Source organism: Sorex araneus, chromosome 5 (genome assembly GCF_027595985.1).
Source record: "Sorex araneus isolate mSorAra2 chromosome 5, mSorAra2.pri, whole genome shotgun sequence".
NCBI classification, from domain to species: Eukaryota; Metazoa; Chordata; class Mammalia; order Eulipotyphla; family Soricidae; genus Sorex; species Sorex araneus.
In genome coordinates this window covers 190,739,822-190,761,912 of record NC_073306.1, presented here as the reverse complement: position 1 = coordinate 190,761,912, position 22,091 = coordinate 190,739,822, and the positions used below count along the sequence as shown (strand labels likewise).

General features: G+C 35.2%; 1 protein-coding gene across 8 annotated transcripts in view; it reads left to right on the top strand.

Annotated features, from left to right (window-relative positions):
- Window positions 1-22,091, top strand: part of EPHA5 (EPH receptor A5) — a 325,775-nt gene that overhangs the window by 279,379 nt on the left and 24,305 nt on the right. For all 8 annotated transcript variants that reach the window (XM_055139427.1, XM_055139429.1, XM_055139426.1 and 5 more), the window contains 3 exons: window positions 16,234-16,295; window positions 17,803-18,012; window positions 20,976-21,125. In XM_055139427.1, the coding sequence (XP_054995402.1) occupies window positions 16,234-16,295; window positions 17,803-18,012; window positions 20,976-21,125 (422 nt within the window). The remainder of the gene's footprint in view (window positions 1-16,233; window positions 16,296-17,802; window positions 18,013-20,975; window positions 21,126-22,091) is intronic.

The window sequence follows — 22,091 nt, the reverse complement described above, 5'->3', positions numbered from 1 at the left end:
GAGAATATTGGAAAAGTTCTGTGGGTCCAATTATTCTGTTAGATTAGGTCTAATTTTTACATAGAATTGTCTATAACTTCTCATCTTTTAAACTTTTTTATGTTGGATATTGTGAACATCCTAAAGTAAGAACATTAAATTACATCTTAGTCATCCAATAAAATGTTTCCCATAGAAGAGGCTTTTTGTCCTTTTAATCTGTTCTTTCTTTGTTATTCCCATGTATTCTCATTCCACACCCTTAATCCTAAAATACCCTGCATTACACTTTCTATAATTATCCATAAACTTCAGCAAGGTCGTTTTATAAGTCACTCTTTAGCTTCTATTTATTATTAATCAAAATTTAAGGATATATGCCAATTCTATAAAGCACATTTGTGTGGTCTCTAGATTTCAAACTACTAAATAACTGATGGTCTATCAACTTATATCAGTTTCCTTTTAAGTATACGGGAGAAAACAACTCAACAACAATAATAAAATTATGACTTTAGGGGCAGAGTCAGCTAAAAGGATTGAATGCCCTTAACCACATGTCCCCAAATACTGCCTTCCCAGGTCAGCAGCGTTCAAGACAGAAAGAAGCCCTGCTCACTATACTATTTCTTGGACCCCACTTAGTTACTTTAACATACCTGATATGTTTTCTTTTATCCACATTGCTTTATTACGCACTAGAAAGTACATTTTCATGTTCAAAACTTTTTCAGTTCTTTCAAAAACTTACTCAGATTCCATCACCTCCACTAAATTATCTCCTATCACTTTGTCCTGAAATACTACCTTCTTTTGAACAGTGAACCTGAATTTTGAAACTGTAAAGTTCATTTATTTGCCCAAAGTGATTATTCAAAATTTTTTAGATTTATTTGCTTATAAAAGTACACTCCTTGAATATAAATATCAACTCCTAAATATTTTTTTTAAACATGTAGCTCCAAAATATGGGTGAATTTTTGGTTATCTCACTTAAGTACTTTGCATCTTAAAGTCATGAGAAAGGAAAAACAATACCTGTCTTATAGGACTGCTATTATGAATATATTGAAATATAAATGAAAAATTGAAAACTGTTATTATAGCATTTACTTTGACCTCTTCAATTGACTATCAAATACTAGGAAACAACAGCCAAGATTATTAAATATTAATTCACTTATATTTATGGACTCCTGATTTATAATAGAACTTATCTTATATACTCTGGATTATGACTAAGAGAAAGATAACAAAACTTTCTACATGAAGACACATTTATAATATATTTTATATACACTTGAAAAGTTTATCTTTAGAAGCAAATGTTATTATCAGTAAATGATCTTATATAAATTCTAGTCTAAAAAGTAACAGTGATTGGAAACACAGGTTTAAAATTTTCATCCTCTTTCATAACTAAATATATTATTTAATGCTGCTGCCACAAATCTGCAAATATGCATAAAACAAATGCAAATATTAAAAATACTTCTTTGTCTTATGTTTTTGCTCAGTGAGAATTGAAACTGGTTCCCCTTAATAAATATAGCTCTTGATGTTCAACTTAGGAAGTCTTCATCTTGTTTTTAATTTACCATGTTGCAACTCACTTTATTTGTGTCCTTAATTTCATGCTCTCTGATCTGATGATAATTTATTCAGCAATTATTCTCAACCTGCAGCACACAGATAATGAGACATAAGTGCATCTAAATCTTAGGATTTTCTGATTGAAGCTGATGCAAGGAGCCTGAAGTAGCACTTCTATGGACTGTGGCACCATGCACTTTTCATCTTTCCTGTGTCACTGCCCCACGTGGCAAAAACATGGACCTAAATTCAGATTCCTTCTGTAACTTTTGTGAACAAGACACACTACAAATAAAAACATGTTCTATAGATGCTTTTTTACAAATGGTGGGAAAAACCCACAGGTCCTGGCTTAATTGATGCATTGCCCATATAAGATACTTTCATGTCATACAGACAGTGCTAGTTTTATTTTGTTCCATTCAAGGAGAATATGTCCAATTGACTAAACTAATACATCTATGACCTTTGAATAATTTATAGGATTTATTTCTTAATAGGCAATCCTTTCCAAATAAATTTAACTTTCATGTAAAATTAATAAATTTCAATATCTATTGGTGGAATATTACACCTGACAACATGGCAATGGAAGTTGATTATTTAAATTATTAAGTTTTGATTTTTTATATAAGTATGTAATAATACTCCAAATTATTTAGCATTCCATATTATTTCATTTTATAATATTTTACATTATTCTCCAGCACTTCATATAATTTCGTATTATTTCATTCTCTTATAAAATGACTTCTTTATAGCCCCTTATTATATTCTATTAAAATCTGTTCTAAAATTCTATTGGAATACCTTACTCTTTTTATATTTGCCCTTTTCTTAAATATATTCATTCTGTACATGTCCTTAGATATATTTTACTAAATCACTGCTTTTATCTCATTCTTCAGCATCCAGTAAGAAAAAAAGCTGAGCAGATTGTATATATTTGAATACTTATCTTATTCTATGTTAAACGTATCTCCATATTTCTCTATTTTGTTCTAGAAATCTTTATCAAGTTCTTATTCTGACTCTCTTGAGGTATTGCATTCAACCTTAGAATGTCCTGTCTGTTTTCCTAAACTCTACCTAACCTTCTCATTTAAATCAAATATGACCTTCTCCTTGATCAATGTCATTAATCTTCATTTTACTTCTGTCTCCAGGATTTTATTGTCATAGTATAGGCACTTATGTTTGAAAAAGTGGATAAAGAATATCTTCCTACAATACTGCAGAAACCAGACTTCAATAAGGAGTAGTTCTTGTTTTACCTACTTTGGTTGTTCCTAGACCACCGCTTAATACTTGTATTTCATTTGCATATTGGATGAATTCTCAGCCAATAATCATTTTAAAAAACCTTGCTTGCATTTCCTATATTTTGTTATTCCTTATGTTGCAACTATATGTTTTAAATGCTTATCATCCCCCCAACATCCTCAAAACAGTCATGTTATAGCCTCTCTGGTGTCCAGGATTATATCAGTGGAAAGAATAAAAGGAGATTTAAAATATCTTAACTTAAGGATAGAGTAGGAGGGGCAATAATATTCTGCATTAGTACTTTAATATCATTCATATTAATGTTTCAGAGTAGTACTGCTTGATTGTATGGGATATTCATTTTTATTTTTTAGAAAATTTCTATGCCAATTTCCATATCAACTGTAACAGTTTGTATTTCTGCCAACTGTGTTTCAGAGTTCTATTTTTTTTCTTTTTGGGTCATGCCCGGCGATGCACAGGGGTTCCTCCTGGCTCTGCACTCAGGAATTACCCCTGGTGGTGCTCAGGGGACCATATGGGATGCTGGGAATTGAACCCGGGTTGGCAGCGTGCAAGGCATACACCCTACCCGCTGTGCTATCGCTCCAGCCCCCCAGAGTTCTATTTTTTTCTCCACACCATCGCCAACACATTTTTCCAATTTCTTGTATACAGACTATATAGATTTTGACTTGATTTTCTGTAATAATGGTGATGATAAGCAATTTTCACGCAACTGCAGTCCATCCCTTCTTTGGAGAGTGTCTACTTGTATCCTCCTTTTTGAACTGGAGATGTAGGGTATGGTTGTTGTTGCTGTTTGCTGTTAAATTGTATGATTTATACATATGTGCAAAAATCTTTCAATTTTAGGTTGCCCTAAGTATCTCTGTGATAATCTGTGAAAGGAGGTAGGGGGAGGTGTTAATGGCAAGTCACACACTTCGATAAAATCTAATTTAACTACCTGTCCTGTTAGTTATTTGGGGACCACTCAGGGCCTGCATGAGACCACTTCCAGCGATGCTCCGGCCTGCATAGCTTGGAGGGTGATGTATACCTGAGCCAACCCAGAATATCACAGATGCAAGGGAGGTGCTCTGCCACATGGGTCACAGCTCCTGTGCACTGGGTTAATTTCCCATTTTTTTCTGATTTTGGATAGAAAATTGTAATTTCATAAAGATCTTTGCACTCCTATATTTACTAGAAAATTATTTACAAAGCCAAATATGACATCATCCTAAATGGCATCAATAGATGACCAGAGAAAATTCCAGTGTACATAGCCAACTGAGCAGTTCTGTGCCACACGCAAAAAAAACCCTACATTTTTTTGTGAACAAATTGGATGAATGATATAACTATGGAATAAGTAAAGAAGTGACATTTATTTTCTAGATAATTTCATTCATATTTGGAGTATAAATAAATACAGCAAACAGGGGGCTGGAGCGATAGCACAGCGGGTAGGGCATTTGCCTTGCACGCGGCCAACCCAAGTTCGATTCCCAGCATCCCATATGGTCCCCTGAGTGCCGCCAGGAGTAATTTCTGAGTGCAGAGCCAGGAACAACTCCTGTGCATCGCCAGGTGTACCCAAAAAGCAAATAAATAAATAAATGCAGCAAACATGAGGCACAAAATAATAAAAATGTTCTCTAAGCTCAGCGAAAAACATAGTGATTTTTTTAAATTTTTGTTTATTTATTTATTTTTATCGAAACACTGTGAGAGCAGTTACAAAGTTTTCAGTTTAAGTCTCAGTCATACAAAGATGAAACACCCGACTCTTCACCAGTGCACATTTTCCACCAACAAAAACCCCAGTATCTTCCCCCCCTCCCAAACCCTCCCCCTACCTGTGTGGCAGACGATTTCCACGTTACTTTCTCTCTACTTTGATTACATTCAACATTTTGACACTAAACCCACCATTATTATTTGGGATTTTACCCCAACACTCAGATCTTCCAAAAAGGCCACATTAAACAATTAGTTTTCTACTGCTGACTATGAATTGCATATGATGACGCACGGCCACTACTGCGGCTGCGCGGTTTTGAAATTCTTAAGTTTTAATAACTAAATCTGGAGGGATTTCTGCCAAAAGCCGCTGGGTTCTGAGCTTTCTTTCTGAGTCTCTGGGATCATGGCAGATAAACAGCTCTATCAGCAGCCAGAGGGCTTGTTTGTGGATAGCAACTCGGGGTCTCTATGAGCAGAGGGGGACAGGGTCAGCTCTGCCCCAATCCCATGAGGCAGTGAGTTTCTCATCACTGTGGACCCCTCCTTGGCTGTCCCTACGCCTCTGGAAGATGGCAGCGGTGACCGAGCTGCCAGGGGTAACAGGCCAAGACACAAAACCTATTCCCACCTGCGGTGATCCAAAAAATATAGTGATTCCTGAGAAGAAAAGAGAAAGGGTGTAAGAATAGGTATTACTATACTTTTGATAATGAGATAAGTGATGCTAAGTTGTGTTGTGGTTGCGGCAAATCGCATACACATATAGACACTGTTCTCTGAAATTTGATAATGTTGTAAATGACTGATGAATGAATTTTAAATTAAGAGTCAGTAGGAATATAGATAACCCATTGATTTCTATAAAGGGCTTTTGGGGGGTCTGAGATTTGAAGCCTTTAAAGTCAGCATATGGTGGAATCTATTTATAAATGAGCAGGTATATTTAAGCTGCTGTGCTGAGTTTGGGAAGTAAAAAAATAATGGCAAATATGGAAAGAGTGAGAAAGTTGCTGATATTATTTATACCTATAAATTGGTTATATCTGTGTGAACAAGATAGACAGTGACTAGATTCTGTGAATATTTGGAAGGAAACCATAGCAATACTGCTTCTGAATTAGATGTGGAAAACAAGAAAAGAACAAAGACAAAAGGGGGGCAGGAGAAACACTATTACAAAAATATAACCATACTCCCATATTAATTGCAGCACTATTCACCATGGCTCCAAACTGGAAACGATCAAAATCCCCCACAACTAGATGAACGACTTCTGACCATATCCAGAAATAATCTCTAAGCACAGTCAGTGTGATTCAAAATCAAAATATAAGAATATTGTTGCATGTGTACACAATGGAATACTACTCAGCTAAAGATTTAAGTCATTCAATTTGTCACTCAATGGATGTAGCTAAGGCATATAATGTTAAGTCAATCAGGAAGAGACAGAAACAGAATGAGCTTTCTCAGAAGTGGGTTATAAAGAAGCACATAAAAAAGCAACAAATGACCAGAAGTAACAGTCTACAGAACTGAGCTGATCTGAGGGAGAAATGGTGAGGAATCCCTGGGACTTTGCCAGTGGGCAATAGGAACTTTGCCTGCAGTTGTGATGTTGAAATGGTGTATGCATGAAACTGTAGATCAATTAAAATGTGGGAGTTAAAAGATAATTATAAGTTTTGCTTAAACAGTTACAAGAAAGTTATTATCATTTGGGAGAAAAAGCTAGGAGGAAGAAGACTAGTTGGTAATTGTTAGTACTGTTGTGAATAAATGTTAAGTTGCCTAAAGCAAAAAATTGAAAGTGCTAAGTATAAAGTAGGGCTTGGGAAATATGTCATTATTTCTAATCTTAGTTCTGAGAAATAATCTTAGTTCTGAGAAATATGTCATTATTTGATGTAAGAGTGTGCTTGAATTTTACATGTTCCATTTCATAAAACATTAAATTGGAGTAGAAGGGAAAGACAGCAACTGCTTTTCTTTATCAGAATATAGGCAAAAGTTTAAAATAAAGGATATAATTCTTAACATTTTGGTCCTTGACGTCACATGGTCTCTTGAGCTCTGCCAGGAATGACTCCTAAGCACACCCAGAAATAATCTCTAAGAATACTCAGTGTCATTCAAAAGCTAAAACACAAAACTAGATTGGGATGTCTACATTAGAGAGATTTGGAATTTTCATGCTCCGGCTCAGGCAGTAAAGATCTTTCATTTTATTATAATTTACAGCATGAAAATCTTATTATTTTGTAAATTATATTCATAAAGTGTTCACCAGAAGATACTATCATGGAATGAAAATTTCTATAGACCTTTTTAAGTTCTAACTATTCATAGTTGGTCCTCCTTTCTTTCCGTTGAAGGCATTATCTGTCTCCTACAAGCACAAGATTCTGTTTTCCTGTTGATCATTAGCATTTGAAAATTGAATCTTTGGGCCCAGAGAGATAGTACAGTAATGTAACACTCTGCTTTGCACGTGGCTGACCTGGGTTTTTTAACCAACATACTCTAGGGTTCCTTCCATGTGGTCCCATCAGGAGTGATCCCTGAACACAAAGCCAGGATAAATTCTGGGAAGTGACAAATTCTTGGTCTAAAAAAAAAAACAATAAAAATAAGAAAAAAAGTAATGCTCTCCATGTTATTCTGTTTCATTGGGGTTAAAAAAAAATCAGAGGAATTTCAAGTAGCTACAAGGGGTAGTGTATTACAAGATGGACAACCCAAATAGAATAACCTAGTGAAATAATGATGTACACAGTTCTGGAGAGATAATACAGCAGATAAGGCACTTGTCTTGTATGCCACTGGCATGTATTTTATGCCCTGCACCACATACGGCTCCCTAGCACTGGTAGGAATGCTCTCTGAGTCCAGAGTTGGGAGCAAGACCACCAGGGGTGGCCCCCAAAATGAACAAAAATAAAAATCACAAAGAGAATAAAGATATACGACTATAAGTAGACTATTATTATTCATGTGACTTGTAAAATATTAAACCTAGTGAGTTATTTCCCTGTGAATTATGACATTTCTAAATCAAATGATTTCTTACAGCTTTAGTCGCTATCATGAGCTTGCTGTTATGAGAAAGACAAAAAACAGGTGGTATAAATGCAAATACGATAATAAGCCCACATTTAGCAACACCATGCAGTGTGGCTTAGTTCAGTATTTCTCAATATTTAGTGTACCTCTGAGAATATTGCAAAAATGCAGACTACATTTCAGCAGTGGGCACTGAGACTTCTCCTTTTTTTTATTTTCTTTTTTTTTATTGAGGCACTATAATTTGCGAAGTTCTTTATACTAGAACTACAGACATGCAAGGGAGAGTTTACATTTGTAGAAAAACTTCTAATTAATAGTTGTGTTGTTTGTCAGTGTCATACTGTAGAGTATCACTGTATCACTGTCAATCCCGTTGCTCATAGATTTGCTCCAGCAGGCACCAGTAACGTCTCCATTGTGAGACTTATTGTTACTATTTTTGGCACATTGAATAGGCCACGGGGAACTTGCCAGGCTCTGTCATGCAGACAAGATACTCTCGGTAGCTTGCCGGGCTCTCTGAGAGGGACAAAGTAATAGAATCCGGTGGGCTGCGTGCAAGGTAAACGCCCTGCCCGCTGTGCTATAGCTCGAGCCCACCAAACTGTAAAGTACAGGGACTAAATGAACATTCTCCAATGTTTGCTTCATCCAACTTCAAGATACACTGTAGAAATATACAAATAGGAATGTCACCTTCTCTCCTCTCTAAAAAGATCTGTGATCTTCTATTAGAGGTTTTTTTCCTTATCAATAATTTATAAATATTTAATAAGGAAACAGATACAAGTTTTTAATTGTGGTCAAACATTTGTGTGGGGCTGGAAAGATAATAGAGCTGGTAAGACATTTAACTTTCATGCAAACTTGACCCAAGTTTCATCCAAGGCACCCACCTGCTGCCCCAAGTTAAAGCCAGTAATAAGCCCCGAGTACCCTTGGGTGTGACCCAAAATGGAAACAAACAAAAAAATCATGATATACATCCTTTTACCTTCTTAAATATACACTATAATCTTATTATTATTATAAACACAATGTTAGACAGTTAATCTCTAGAACTGTTGTCTGGCATAACTGAAACTATACTTAGTAAAAAACACCACCTCGTTTCTCCTTCTCCTTACATTCTTGGAACCACCAGTTACTGTCTGCTTGTGTGAGTTTAACTACTTAAGAGAGCTCATGTAGTAGAATACAAAGCAATTATACTGCTTCTACAGTGATTGTAGAATGTACATAAGTAATGACAACATGTGATAACATTATTTGCGCAGGGGGATGGAATTCAAATTCCTATTAGCCAAGTTATCAATGGTTCAGTAGTTTATTATGTCATACTAGTAACACAAAGAAAGCAAATATTTTTGAGCTTTTAAAATAAAACTTAAGGGCTGGCAAGATAGTACAAGTGTTTTGTTCCTTGCCTTTTACATGATCCATTCTGGATCCAGCCATGAATCCACAGATGCTGTCCCAAGCACTACCAGGAGTAAGCCCTGAACAGAGCTGGGTATAGTGCAAACAAGGAAAAAGATTTAAAAAGAGTATTAACTTAAGTATTTTGAAGCCAAGCACATTAGAAAAATTCAGAGCCCATGCATTGCCTTAGTGCTAAACTGAGTACAGTTCTGAGTACCACCTAGTCCCGTCACGCCACTGAGAGAGGTCCTGGTCACATCACTGAGGATGGTCTTGGTACCATCGGGAAGGAGAACAGAAACATATGTCCTTTCCGGGATTTGTGCCTCTAAAAAGTAAATATTTCCCTGGATATAGGAAGAAGAATGAAAGAAATAGCATGAAGGAGAAAGGGAGGAAAGATAGATGAGAAGTAAAGGGAGTAAGGGTCTAGGGGGTTCATATACATCACTGGGGTTAATGAATGGTAGAGCTAACCAGCCAAAACAGACTCAACAACACTGAAGTCACGAGGCCCACACTTTAATGACCAAACTTAAAAGGTGCCTGTCAAGATGGCCCGTAGGAGGTGGGGCGGGTGGTTAGGAGAAGGAACCTGGGGGCTGTGCTGGAGAGAAGTTGACATGAGGGGCTTGATCTGTGATGAAACATTGTATGTCAAAAATCTTTAGTAAAATAAAACTTGGGAAGCAAGAAATAATGAGTATTTCTAAAGTCTATGCATAATTGGATAACAAAAGGAGGAAGACAACTTTAGATGTGCATCTCACACCCCCCCTGTTTGGTACCATACCCAGTGATCTTACGGGGGCACGCCTGTGTCTGCCCACACCACTCCTGCAGTGCTCAGGGAAATGTGGTTATGGGCTGTGAGCTCAGCTCAATAAGCTAATTTCTTGTTGGCTCAATAACTTTGTCTCTTAAATAGTTTTCTGTAATCAACCCACATACTACATCTTTTCTCTCGTCAACCCAAGTAATATTAACTTCTACACTTTTATTTTTATTTCTCTGCAAAATAATATGTCACAGCACTATTAAAGAATGTTAAAAACAATGTGAAAAAAAGCTCTGCCTTATAAAAATTGGGTAATTAATAACACAATAAAGTGGAGCTATTTTATGAATATCAATAATGAATGTTAATTCCATTAATATTTTAAATTTCTACTTAGACTCTAGACTGAGTCCTCATTAAATAATATGAAGCAATATAAAAATTCTAGTCTGTGACTAACATCATGTTTTGACAACCCTTATGAGCTCTTTTTATGTGGATTTTTGATAATATTTTCAAAATTATTGGCAGATCTACTTCTTGTACTTCCAGCTGGATAATGGGAAATGATTTATACCATTTTATTGAATTTACAAGAGTTAAACTAAGCCACATTAATTATTGCTATGTCATTCATGCAGGCTAGCAGGAACTGAGACTAAACATAACCCAAACTAAATATAATTAGCATTAAAATGACTCAAGCATGAAAAATAATCGAATGAGTCTTGATGTTTCTTATTCTTGTCAACAAAAGAAGACCATGCTTATTTGCAAACATTCTCTTTAATTGCTTTCCCCCATTTTCTGAAACAAGATGTGTTTCAGGTCTTTCTTTATCATTTTTATCCACTGATATTTTCGTTTTTGACACTGCAGCCTATTATGTCATATACATAATTAATTTGCAAAGATAGATTTTTTAATTGCAGAGTGAAACACCACCTGTCCAAGTACCTAAAAATAATTTGCCTTTTCTTTCTACTTACACATTAAAACGATATCCAAAGCTTTTTGATCAGTTAATCATCTTTATAATATATGTATTTTCTTCTAAACTCAGGGATTTTAATTGAGGGATTTTTAAGAAACACATTTACTTTCTTTCTTCAAAAAGAAACATTTTTGTAACAATTCTATTTAATTCCTGCTCAATAAACCTTTTATGAGCAGTATTTACAACATACATATGAAAATAATCCAAACCTTAGTATATTGGCAGATACAAGAAATTATAAGACAATAGAAGGTCAAAAAGTTTTATAAATTGAGGGGCCAGAGTGGGGTAGGACGTTTGCTTTGCACTTGGCCGACACGGGTTCAATCCCTGACATTCTATATAGTCCCCCCAAGCACCACCAGGAGTAATTCCTGAGTGCAGAGCCAGGAGTAACCCCTGAGCATTCCTGGGTGTGACCTAAAACACAAAAGTTTTGTAAGTGGAAATCTAGGGTACGTTCCCCAAACAGGGAAGATCTGTGATATGGCCATGAAGCATTTAGCCAAGGGTTTCAGTTTGAAGGACAAGATGTCTAAGGAAAGACTAAGCCAATATAACCTTATATCTGTGGAAACTCATTTCTTCTAACGCTATACTGGGCTAACTTCCTCAATATGTTTATATAAGGATGTAGAGAGTGAGGAGTGAAATTAGGTGAGTAAAGAATAGCCACCTAGAAACAATTTCAGTGCTCACGAACAGATCTATGGATTGAAAACCTATAGTACCGGGGCCGGAGCGATAGTACAGCGGGCAGGATGTTTGCCTGGCATGTGGTCAACTTGTGTTCAATCCCCAGCATCCCACATGGACCCCAAGCACTGCCAGGAGTAATTCCTGAGTGCAGAGCCAGGAATGGCCCCTGAGCATCGGCAAGTGTGACAAAAATAGCAAAAAAAAAAAAAAAAAAAACATCATGTTGCCAAAAGAAAAACCCCAACTATGGTATGGTACATCTGCAGAATGGAATATTACATAGCTATTAGAAAAATTTAGGTCATGAAATTTGCTTATAAATGAGTAGACTTGAAGAGTATCCTGCTGAGAGAAATGAGTCAGAAGGAGATGGACAGATGTAGTATGACACTACTATCGAAGGCCAGAGAAAATGGGCCAGGAGGACTGGTCAATGATTGGTCAATGGTGTGGAATATGGAGGGTAGTTAAGATACAGGAGAGGATTATAACAGTACTAGTTGGTAAAGATCACTCTTTACCAATGAGTGTTGAAAGCAGGTAAAGAAATGAGTGTTGAAAGCAGGTAAAGGGATATACATGATAACCTTACAGCGTCTGCATCACTAACCATAATGCCTAAAATGAGAGTGAGAAAGAGAAAGAGGGAGAGAAGAGAGCTGCCAGCCACAGAGGCAGGCTGGGATGGGAGGTGGCTCCAAGGGGTGGTAGGGAAACTGGGGACTCTGATACTGGTGTTACACTGGTAGAGGGATGGGTGTTGGGACATTGTACTACTGAAATGTAATCTAAACAACTTTGTAAATCTCTATCTCATGGTTTTAGTAATAAATAAATAAATAAATAAATATTTAAAAAGCAGCCACATAGAAAGGATTTCAAAAAAATACAACGCTTTTTCTAGTTTGACAAAAGGTGAAATTCAGCAAATAAATATTATATTGGATCTACTTTTTGTGGATTTATTAAAATAATGTTATACTTTTTGATGCAAAGCTAATATCAGACTTACTTATGTATCACCTTATATGCCCATTCAGCTCCACCTTGGATCCTTCTAAGTACGAAGGATCAAGGAAATGATGGAGTGATGCCTGATGTGACCCAGATATTCCAGCATTGGTTGATGTAAATTCTGACACATAAGTCCCTGAGCCAAAGCAGTTTATAGTTCAGCCTAAAGAAATATATTTGTTTTTAACTTTTGAAAGAAAAAGTATATCAAGTTCATTGAACAGCTGAAATATATTTTGAGTCATAAAAACAGAAGCCAAATTGCCCATAGTAAATTTTATCTGCTTTAGGGTTTATTAAAAGAACAATGAAATGGATGGGGAATTATAGTTAACATGTAGTTAAGTTATAAGTATCCTCTATTCCTAAATGGAGGCTATGGTTGAACCAAGAGAAAAAAATTTACATAAAATTATTTTCCTGCGGTGCCATCAGAACCATTTACAAATACATTGCTCATGATTCATAATATGTTTATATATGTTATATACTACTTAGTGATGAATTTCCATTCAATTTTAAAATCACTGTTCCTCCCATTTTTCTCCTGTCACTTCTCAATTTGAAATTGTGAAAATCAAGGATTCTAGGAGACTTCTACTGGATGGCTCTTTCATAAGAAGCTGGGCACATCTTAATTTTAGATAATGTTATAAAAAATAATATGCAAGATATAATTTTATGAGTTGAATCAAATACTTTTTAAATAAAAATAAAGATTATTTTATGGAGAATGAACTTGAGGTCATTATAAATCATTTTGTGAGTATATAGAAATTGTTTTTATCCATACTATAAGAGGCAGTTATGGAGCTGGAGTGATAGTAGAGGGTAGGACATTTGCCCTGCACTTGGTCTATCTGGGTTCGATCCCCTGCATCCCATTTGGTCTCCCAAGCACTTCCAGAAATAACACCAGAGTGCAGAGCCAGGAGTAACCCTTGAGCATTGCCAGGTGTGACCCAAACCTCCCAAAAAAAGACAATTAATATATATATATGTGAATAAATTATCTGCAATTCTTTCATTTATGTTAGAGCAATTTAAATTGATAAATAAGTATTTTCTAATATTTTTATTGAAGAGTTGTTTTAGAATACAATTAGATCAATTTGAAATGATAAAACTAATAATTTCTCGTGCAATGAATTTTTTATGTTATTTATTTTATACATCAGACATAAATGGACAAAATATAAATGTCAAAATATAACTCGCTTGAGATAACTCATAGCTGACAATAAAATTAACCCACAAATACATATACAATAATGTTTACAAAAATTGCAATAAATACCACATTCTATTCATAGGCACTATTTTAACAAGCTAAATAGCCAGATGCCTTGGTGGATACTCAAACACTGAGGCAAGTCCTAACTATATTCCCCAATTTGCAGATATGGAAAATGAAATGCAGGAAGAGCAATAGATTCACCTTTCATCACTATTAATTTACTGAATTGGAATTGAAATCCAAGGAAGCAGATGATAGAGCATCCTAATAACTCATAACTAGGTTGTGTTTCAGTAGAAGTCATGAAAATAACAAACCCTTTCTCTCATATATTTTTATCTAAAATTATTTTCTACATAGATACAGAAATGAAAATAGCATTTTTGAGAAGAAAAAAACAAAAATTGATACAGATTATAAGTGGATATGAAGAAAAGGCGAGACATTCAAAAAGGAAAAGAATTATAGGCTTAAACATAAAATTGGGAAAATGCAATATATTTAAGGGTTTATAATACGGACAGTTATACAGGATCAAAAATATTTTTAGAACTGTGAAAAAGATAAAAATATTGGCAATGCTTTTATATCACTTGGCATATTATCATTAGCTCTACTAAAACATAATTCCTTTAAAAGTCATCTTATTAGAAGTTTTATTATTCTTAAATTATGTGGGTTTAAATAGTGTTAAAATTTCTCATATTGTGGACGATTCTCAAAAAACTAGAGGTTGAGCTCCCATTTGACCCAGCAATACCACTGCTGGGAATATATCCCAGAAAAGCCAAAAAGTATAGTCGAAGTGACATCTGCACTTATATGTTCATCGCAGCACTGTTTACAGTAGCCAGAATCTGGAAGAAACCCGAGTGCCCTAGAACAGATGACTGGTTGAAGAAACTCTGGTACATCTATACAATGGAATACTATGCAGCTGTTAGAAAAAATGAGGTCATGACATTTGCATATAAGTGGATCAGCATGGAAAGTATCATGCTAAGTGAAATGAGTCAGAAAGAGAGAGACAGACATAGAAAGATTGCACTCATCTGTGGAATATAGAATAACAGAGTAGGAGACTAACACCCAAGAATAGTAGAAATAAGTACTAGGAGGTTGTCTCCATAGCTTGGAGGCTGGTCTCTCATTCTGGGTAACTCAGGGAAGGGACCACCAAGTAAAATGTGGTCGGAGGTCATGTGGGGGAAGGGTGATGCAGGCCGAATATAGACTAGAGACTGAACACAATGGCCACTCAACACCTTTATTGCAAACCACAACACCTAATCAGAGAGAGAGAGAACAAAAGGGAAGACCCTGCCATAGTGGCAGTGTGGGGTGTGGGGAGACGGGACTGGGAGGGTGGGAGGGATGTTGGGTTTACTGGTGGTAGAGAATGGGCACTGGTGAAGGGATGGGTTATCAAACTTTGCATGGGGGAAACATGAGCACAAAAGTGTATAAATCTGTAACTGTACCCTCACGTTGACTCTCTAATTAAAAATAAACTAATAAAATAAATTAAAAAAAAGAAAATCAATAGAAAAAAAATTCTCATATTGAAGTAGAGTTACCACACACCACCATTTGAGTGGCCATGATCCCTACTGCTGTCCTGATGCAATATCTGGTTCAGCCTCTATTCCCCCTCATTTCTCCCCTTATTCATTGCTTACATAAATTGACTTATTTATTGACAAGTTGACATTTTATTACTCTTGTAACATTTTCTTACTGATCTGACCTAGGACAGACTTTTTTTTTTTAATTTTTATTTTATTTAATCACCGTGACATAAGTTACAAAGCTTTCAGGTTTAAGTCTCAGTCATATAATGATCAAACCCCCATCCCTTCACCAGTGCACCTGTTCCCCCACCAAGAACCCCAATATACCCTCCTCCCACACCCCACCTTGCACCCGAGTGGCTAATGATCTTCACTTTATTCTCTCTATACTGTGGATATATTCAATATTTCAATAGAAAACTGACTATTATTATTTGGAATTTTCCCCCAACAATCAAACCTGCTGAAAAGGCATCATTTGATAGTTTGTTTTCCATTGCTGAGAATGAAGATTATAGAAGCTCACGTGGCCGCTGTCTTGGCTGTGTGGCTTTGGATTTCTGTTGTTTTAGCTCAGTTTACAGTCTAGATGCATTTCTATAAGTCTCTGGGTGCCAAAATGGGTTAGTAGATCTCCCGGTTCATAGTCTTTAAGGAGCAGAGGGGCCGTGTCGTGCGCGGCTGCTCTGTATCTCATAAAGCATAATCATATCAAGGATTTTCTTCCTACTCAAGGAGGAATTTTTTTTAAATGTTTGTAATCTGGATCCGAAAACATTTCAAATAAGATATTCTCAGACAAGAATGCAATTTTTTTTTAAGTTGTCTTTACCACTGCTGTTGCTTTTTTCTTTTCCAGGTAAACCTGTGATGATTGTGACAGAGTATATGGAAAATGGTTCTTTAGATACATTTTTAAAGGTAAGATTTGAGAGAAGTTTAATTATTTAAAGTGTTGTGGGATACAGCACATCCCTCGTGATAGCATTGTGTACAGAGTCTAAAATCTTTCTCCGACAGAACCAGTGTCTATAGAGTTTGTGCTATCTCCCTGTGTATCAGTGGCCTCCAACTTCCTTCTACGTCTCAAATATGTGCACCGCGGGCTCATGTTGTGTTTCAGTTGCCTGCATTGAAGTGAGAGTCAGTGTGTGTGAGTGCACCTGTTATGAAAGAGCATTCAAATCTCAGTTCTCACCTGTGTCGTCAACTGCCAAAATAGGTTCTGAACTTCCAGGACCCAAAACATGGAATAAGCGGGTTGGAAATTTTGTGGATTGGCAAAATGTATTGCTTAAATTAGAAGTACGTTGGATTTTTATATAGAAACTTGGCGATGATTTTGTGACTGGAAAAATGCCTGAGGAAATTAGCTCTTTTTTAAATCATTTAGCCTATGGTAAAAATTATTTCCTTATATGTTTGTTTCACTTGAAGTCATAATTTCCAAGAACCTATTTACAAACTTATGTGAGAAGTTACTACACATGTTTGCCATGATATTGATGTTGATCCTGAGCCATGTTAAAAATAAGGGTTTAAATAAAAATATCCAAATCAGAATAATTATACTTCAAAAATTATCATTGACTTGAAATTTTCTTTTCCAAAAAACATGTGAAACACCTATTGCATGTTGCTGTTGTTTCAGTTACCTATATGTTAATTTTACCAAAAAGAAAAAGAAAAACATGAAGGGAAGGAAGGAAAAGAAGGTTGGTGAGGAGACAAACCAAGAAAGGAAGAAAGATAGTATAGGAGGGAGAACAAAACAAGATTTTACAAATACTTGACTTTCTCAAAGTGTCCAATGACAGTGCAAGGAATAATGTCTAAATTTTCTGTGTTAAGCATCCACGTTAATAAGGATTAAAATAGACTAATAACTCATGTCAGAAACTGCCACTTGTTTACATTAGTGTATCATCTTTTAGCTATAAGAGATGCAAATATGAGAGGGCTTATGTCACGTATTATGGGTTTGGTTTTTAGTGAAGCTCAGATAGAGAAGGGGCCACCAAGTAAAGATGCTTGGAGGGTCCACTCGGGATGGGAGATGGTGATGACAGCTAAGCTTCTTTAAAAGTGCCCCAGAAACATGCAGTGTTTCCCCAAAGCATGCTCTCAAGGAGAGCCTGACAATTTTATATCTTAGATGACAGAAAAAGTAGTTCAAATAAAATATCAGCTAACAGTAATTTTTAGCAAGTATTTTTGAAGATGTTTCTCATCTGCTTTGACCAAAGAAATGACTGCTCAACATTATCTAGTGGGCTCTGTATTTCTTCATTTTTCCCATTCTCCTTTAAATGGAGATTGCGTGCAAAAGTGGTTCATAGACAATTGATTTGGGGACAGAAGGAAGATCCTTTCACAGTCCACACCTGATTGGTGTTGGTGGACTAATGTTTCTACTTCATCTTTACAGAAAAATGATGGGCAGTTCACAGTGATTCAGCTTGTTGGCATGCTGAGAGGCATCGCTGCGGGAATGAAGTACCTTTCTGACATGGGTTATGTGCATAGAGACCTTGCTGCCAGAAACATCTTAATCAATAGTAACCTTGTGTGCAAAGTGTCTGACTTTGGACTTTCCAGGGTACTGGAAGATGATCCTGAGGCAGCCTACACTACAAGGGTAAGATCTAACAGAATGCATTTCTGAAACTCTAGATCAGAGGCATTGGATTTTTTAAAGATTTAAAATATAAAAGGAAAAGGGCATGCTCTCAATATAGAGACAGGTGAAAAAAAACTGCATAATTTTTGTGTTATATATCAGTACAGATAAATATTAAACTCAGATAAGCAAAGTATTCTATTCACCTTATGATTCTCAATAATTTATTTTTCCCTATAGGTAAGAAAAAGGAAAGGCTTGAACTTATACCGGATGTAAAAATATAAAGGCCATGAAGTTTTATGTGAGACATCAAGAATGTTCTAAATTATAGGAAGAAGACATATTATACATACACGTGTATATAGTCTCAATATATAAATATATGTAAATAACATTATAGAATCTTAATAAATTCTCTATCTACAATATACTATGATTTTAAAAAATACATAAATTTACTGATCAATGATTCATGTAGTAGAGAAAAATTATTTTTTGTAAATATCTTTTTTCTGTAAAATGTGATTATAGGCACAACAGAATTTTTACTTATTACACTTATTGAATTGAATCCCTCTTACTAAACTATTAAATTAAAATATTTTCAGTGTGATCAAATTAGATATTATAAAAGTTTGAGTCAGGGCCGGTTGAGTATTGAATATTTTGAGTATTCCCAGTACTCAAACTTGCCTTCCACATGACCTATACATGTTTGATTCCTGAAACCATGTATGGTCCCCTGAGACTCTCCAGAAGGTGATTCCTGAGCACCAAGCCAGGAGTAAGCCCTCAGCACAGCTGGATATAGCCCCGAAACAAAGAATGACTACAGAACAAAAGTGTGTGTGATGTTCTTCCTGAATTAAATCTGTCTTAAAAATATATATTAAATTCTAATATCTTCAATAGCATCGAGATACTTATCAATTTAAACTCCCTTTTGAGAACAGAAAATTATTGCTGTAATTTTTTCAGTATTTAATTTGTTCCATTTTGTTTCAATATGGAATTAGTTATCTCATCCTTTTAAATTTTTTTTTGGTGGAGGCAACAGAGTTTGGGTAACTCCTGGCTCTGAGCTCAGGGATTACTCCTCGAAAACTCAGGAATCATGTGCAGTGCGAGAGACTGAACCCAGTTGAATTGACACAAGGCAATCACCTAATCCATGGCTCTATCTCTCAGGCCCCATACTTGTCTTATTCTTAAGCTTAAAATGTTGCACATTTTCTTATTTAATTTAGCATTTTTTAATTACTCCTTCTACATATAAACTCTTAGAAGTCCTTATTTTATTTGTTGCTTTGTGACTCATGGGAATCTGTGTATTATGTTGTGCATCAGATCAGGAAAAATGACTAGGCCTATTAAAAGCCTATTGAATGAATTGATTAATTAAAATAAATATATTCTCAACCTAATTATCATGATCACTATTTGCATTGAATATAACTTCAGGATTTCTCCTATGATTAGACTTAATAAATCTGGTATAATGAGATTAAGATTATAGGAAACTCCATCTCCAGTATTATCCATTCAATACATAAGGTAGAGTTGTCAATATCTATGTCAGTGTGTCATGCTGGTGAAGAAAATGGAGAAGAAACACAGATCCTGAGACCCGCAGACAGACTCCTCTGAAATGAAGTGTAATAGTTTGTGCAAAATCTATATACTGAGAGATGAGAAGGGAACTTTAGATAATAGTGGTAACAATATTATGGTCAGAGAACCAGGAGAAAAATTTTTAATCCACAAACTACAATTTTAAGAGGAATAGTAAGAATATCTAGCAAAGATATAGTAATGTAATGTTTTTTGTGAATGTTTGTATCACTGTCACTGTCAGTAAATGTTTAATTGGCAAAATTATACTTAAGGAAAGTCTTAAAGTAATTGTATAAACACAAGTGTTTTCAACACTCTAAGTGTTAAGGAAGCAGATTATTAAATGTAATTTCAACTAAAAACAATTTTAAGTACTACCTGAAAATGTTATTTCTACAAGTGTCCTAAAACGTTGATTTGTAAAAACGGTAGTTAAAATACCATTTTCCAATTTTTAAACAAAAAATTCCATTCATTAAAAAACAAAAGCATATGTTAATCATTTTACAAGAAAATATTCAAAACCTATACTGTTATTCTTTCTCTCCACTAATACATATTTGCCTATGGATGAATTTTTTGGCTTTCTAAACAGAGACCAAAAACTATGTAAGAGCACAATATTAGTAAAATAAGAGAAATCCAGAAAAACAATGTTTTCTATGTAAATAAACTCAAACTTTAAAATGTTGTTTTTTCCCATAATCTAATTTCAGTACTTTTCTACATTAAAAAAAAATCTAAGTTCCACAAATTTTAATTTGACTGAATTAAATGAGGTTCCTACTGCTTAGGTAAAGGGGAAATAAAGATATAATTGAACAAACACAAAATTATGGCAAGAGAAATGAGAGAAATCAGTCTAAAGAAATTGCAAAGTACCAGGGGGTAGAATAACTAAGTTTTTAAGTATATCTGATTTTCATGCTTGTCTTATTAACTACTAAGCTTACCAGGGTTGTATTCAGCAACCAAGATTTTGCAACTCAAAATTCCCATATTGAAAAAGCACCCTGAGCACTTGAGTTCTTTACTCTCTGTAAGAAAGTCATGAAAGTCTACCTTATTGATTGCCTGACTGCCTGCTTTGCCCACTTAGAGCTGCCATCCGGGTACTGTAATTGAGATGTGGATCCTGTGTGTGTTCCAGTAGTCAAACAGAATTTAAACTAGAAACCTTCCGGACAGCCAATTAGTAGTCAGCCCACAAGTGCTTATGGGCTAAGATATGTGAAAAGACACTGCATGCTGTCAAACAGATTCACTTAAAAATGCTACATCTCTTTCTAGATCTTTCCAGGGAGGCAGCCATTTCCCTAGGCACATTTGAAGTATGTGGGAATTTAATTATTTTTCAATTTTAGGGAGGCAAAATTCCAATCAGGTGGACTGCCCCAGAAGCTATCGCATACCGAAAATTCACCTCGGCCAGTGATGTCTGGAGCTACGGAATCGTGATGTGGGAGGTTGTGTCTTATGGCGAGAGGCCCTACTGGGAGATGACCAATCAAGATGTAAGTATATAACTGTCCTCCCGCAAGTTTGAAATGAGACTCACTGAATCAAGTGACTTAAAATGCACTTTCCGTTTCTGGAAATGGCAGTTGGTTTAAAAAAATGAAATATTTTGCTTTCCCTCAGATCTATTTTGTCATTGTTGAAACATCATTTATGCAGAAGTTCAAAATGAGTTAGCATAAAGGGAAGTTATTGTTATATAAAAGCTCAGTCCCTTGCCACACACTTCCAGCAATACTGTAGTGAAGGTTTGTTCATTTTATGTCAGTATCATTTCCGAGATGAAGAAAGAGCCACAAAAGAATAAATACTGGCAGTAAAGTGCGTATGATTTGCATTTGATAAAGGCAGCTAAAATTCCAAGCCAAAAGGATGAATGAAATTGATTTAATAGTGAAGGCACATAGAAGAGAAAAGGGAATAATCTTTTTTATTAAATATATATATAGGAAGAATTTTCTTTTTAACTTGGAAACATATTCCCACATGAAAAAGAAATTCATGCTTAGTACAGTAGAATTCTAAAATTAAAAAAGCAATGGAAAAAACTCCTATACAAGTTCAGAATATTTGCTTTATGATGCCTGGACCCTGTATTTTTATGGTCTTTGCTTTCATAAATTTCCATTGCCATATATTCAGTACAAGCTTTCATTTGGAGTCACATTGAAACATGATATTTTCCTTCAAATAAGCAGTTGTGAAAGCTAACATTTATTGAATCTTTATATGTGCTATGCAGTCTTTTCTGTTCTATCAGTCTATTCTGTTCTCTAGCTCTTTGCTTCTTTGTAAAACAAGTATTTGATACAGTAAAGAGTTATAACTCAATATGGGTTTTAACAAAATACCATACTAATTTAAAACATTCATTTCCCTCAATTATTTCATTGGTCCTTGCTCTGTAAAAATATCACTTTCCTATGTCTTAAAGTTTCATTAGTTCTCTCACTATTTTTTAA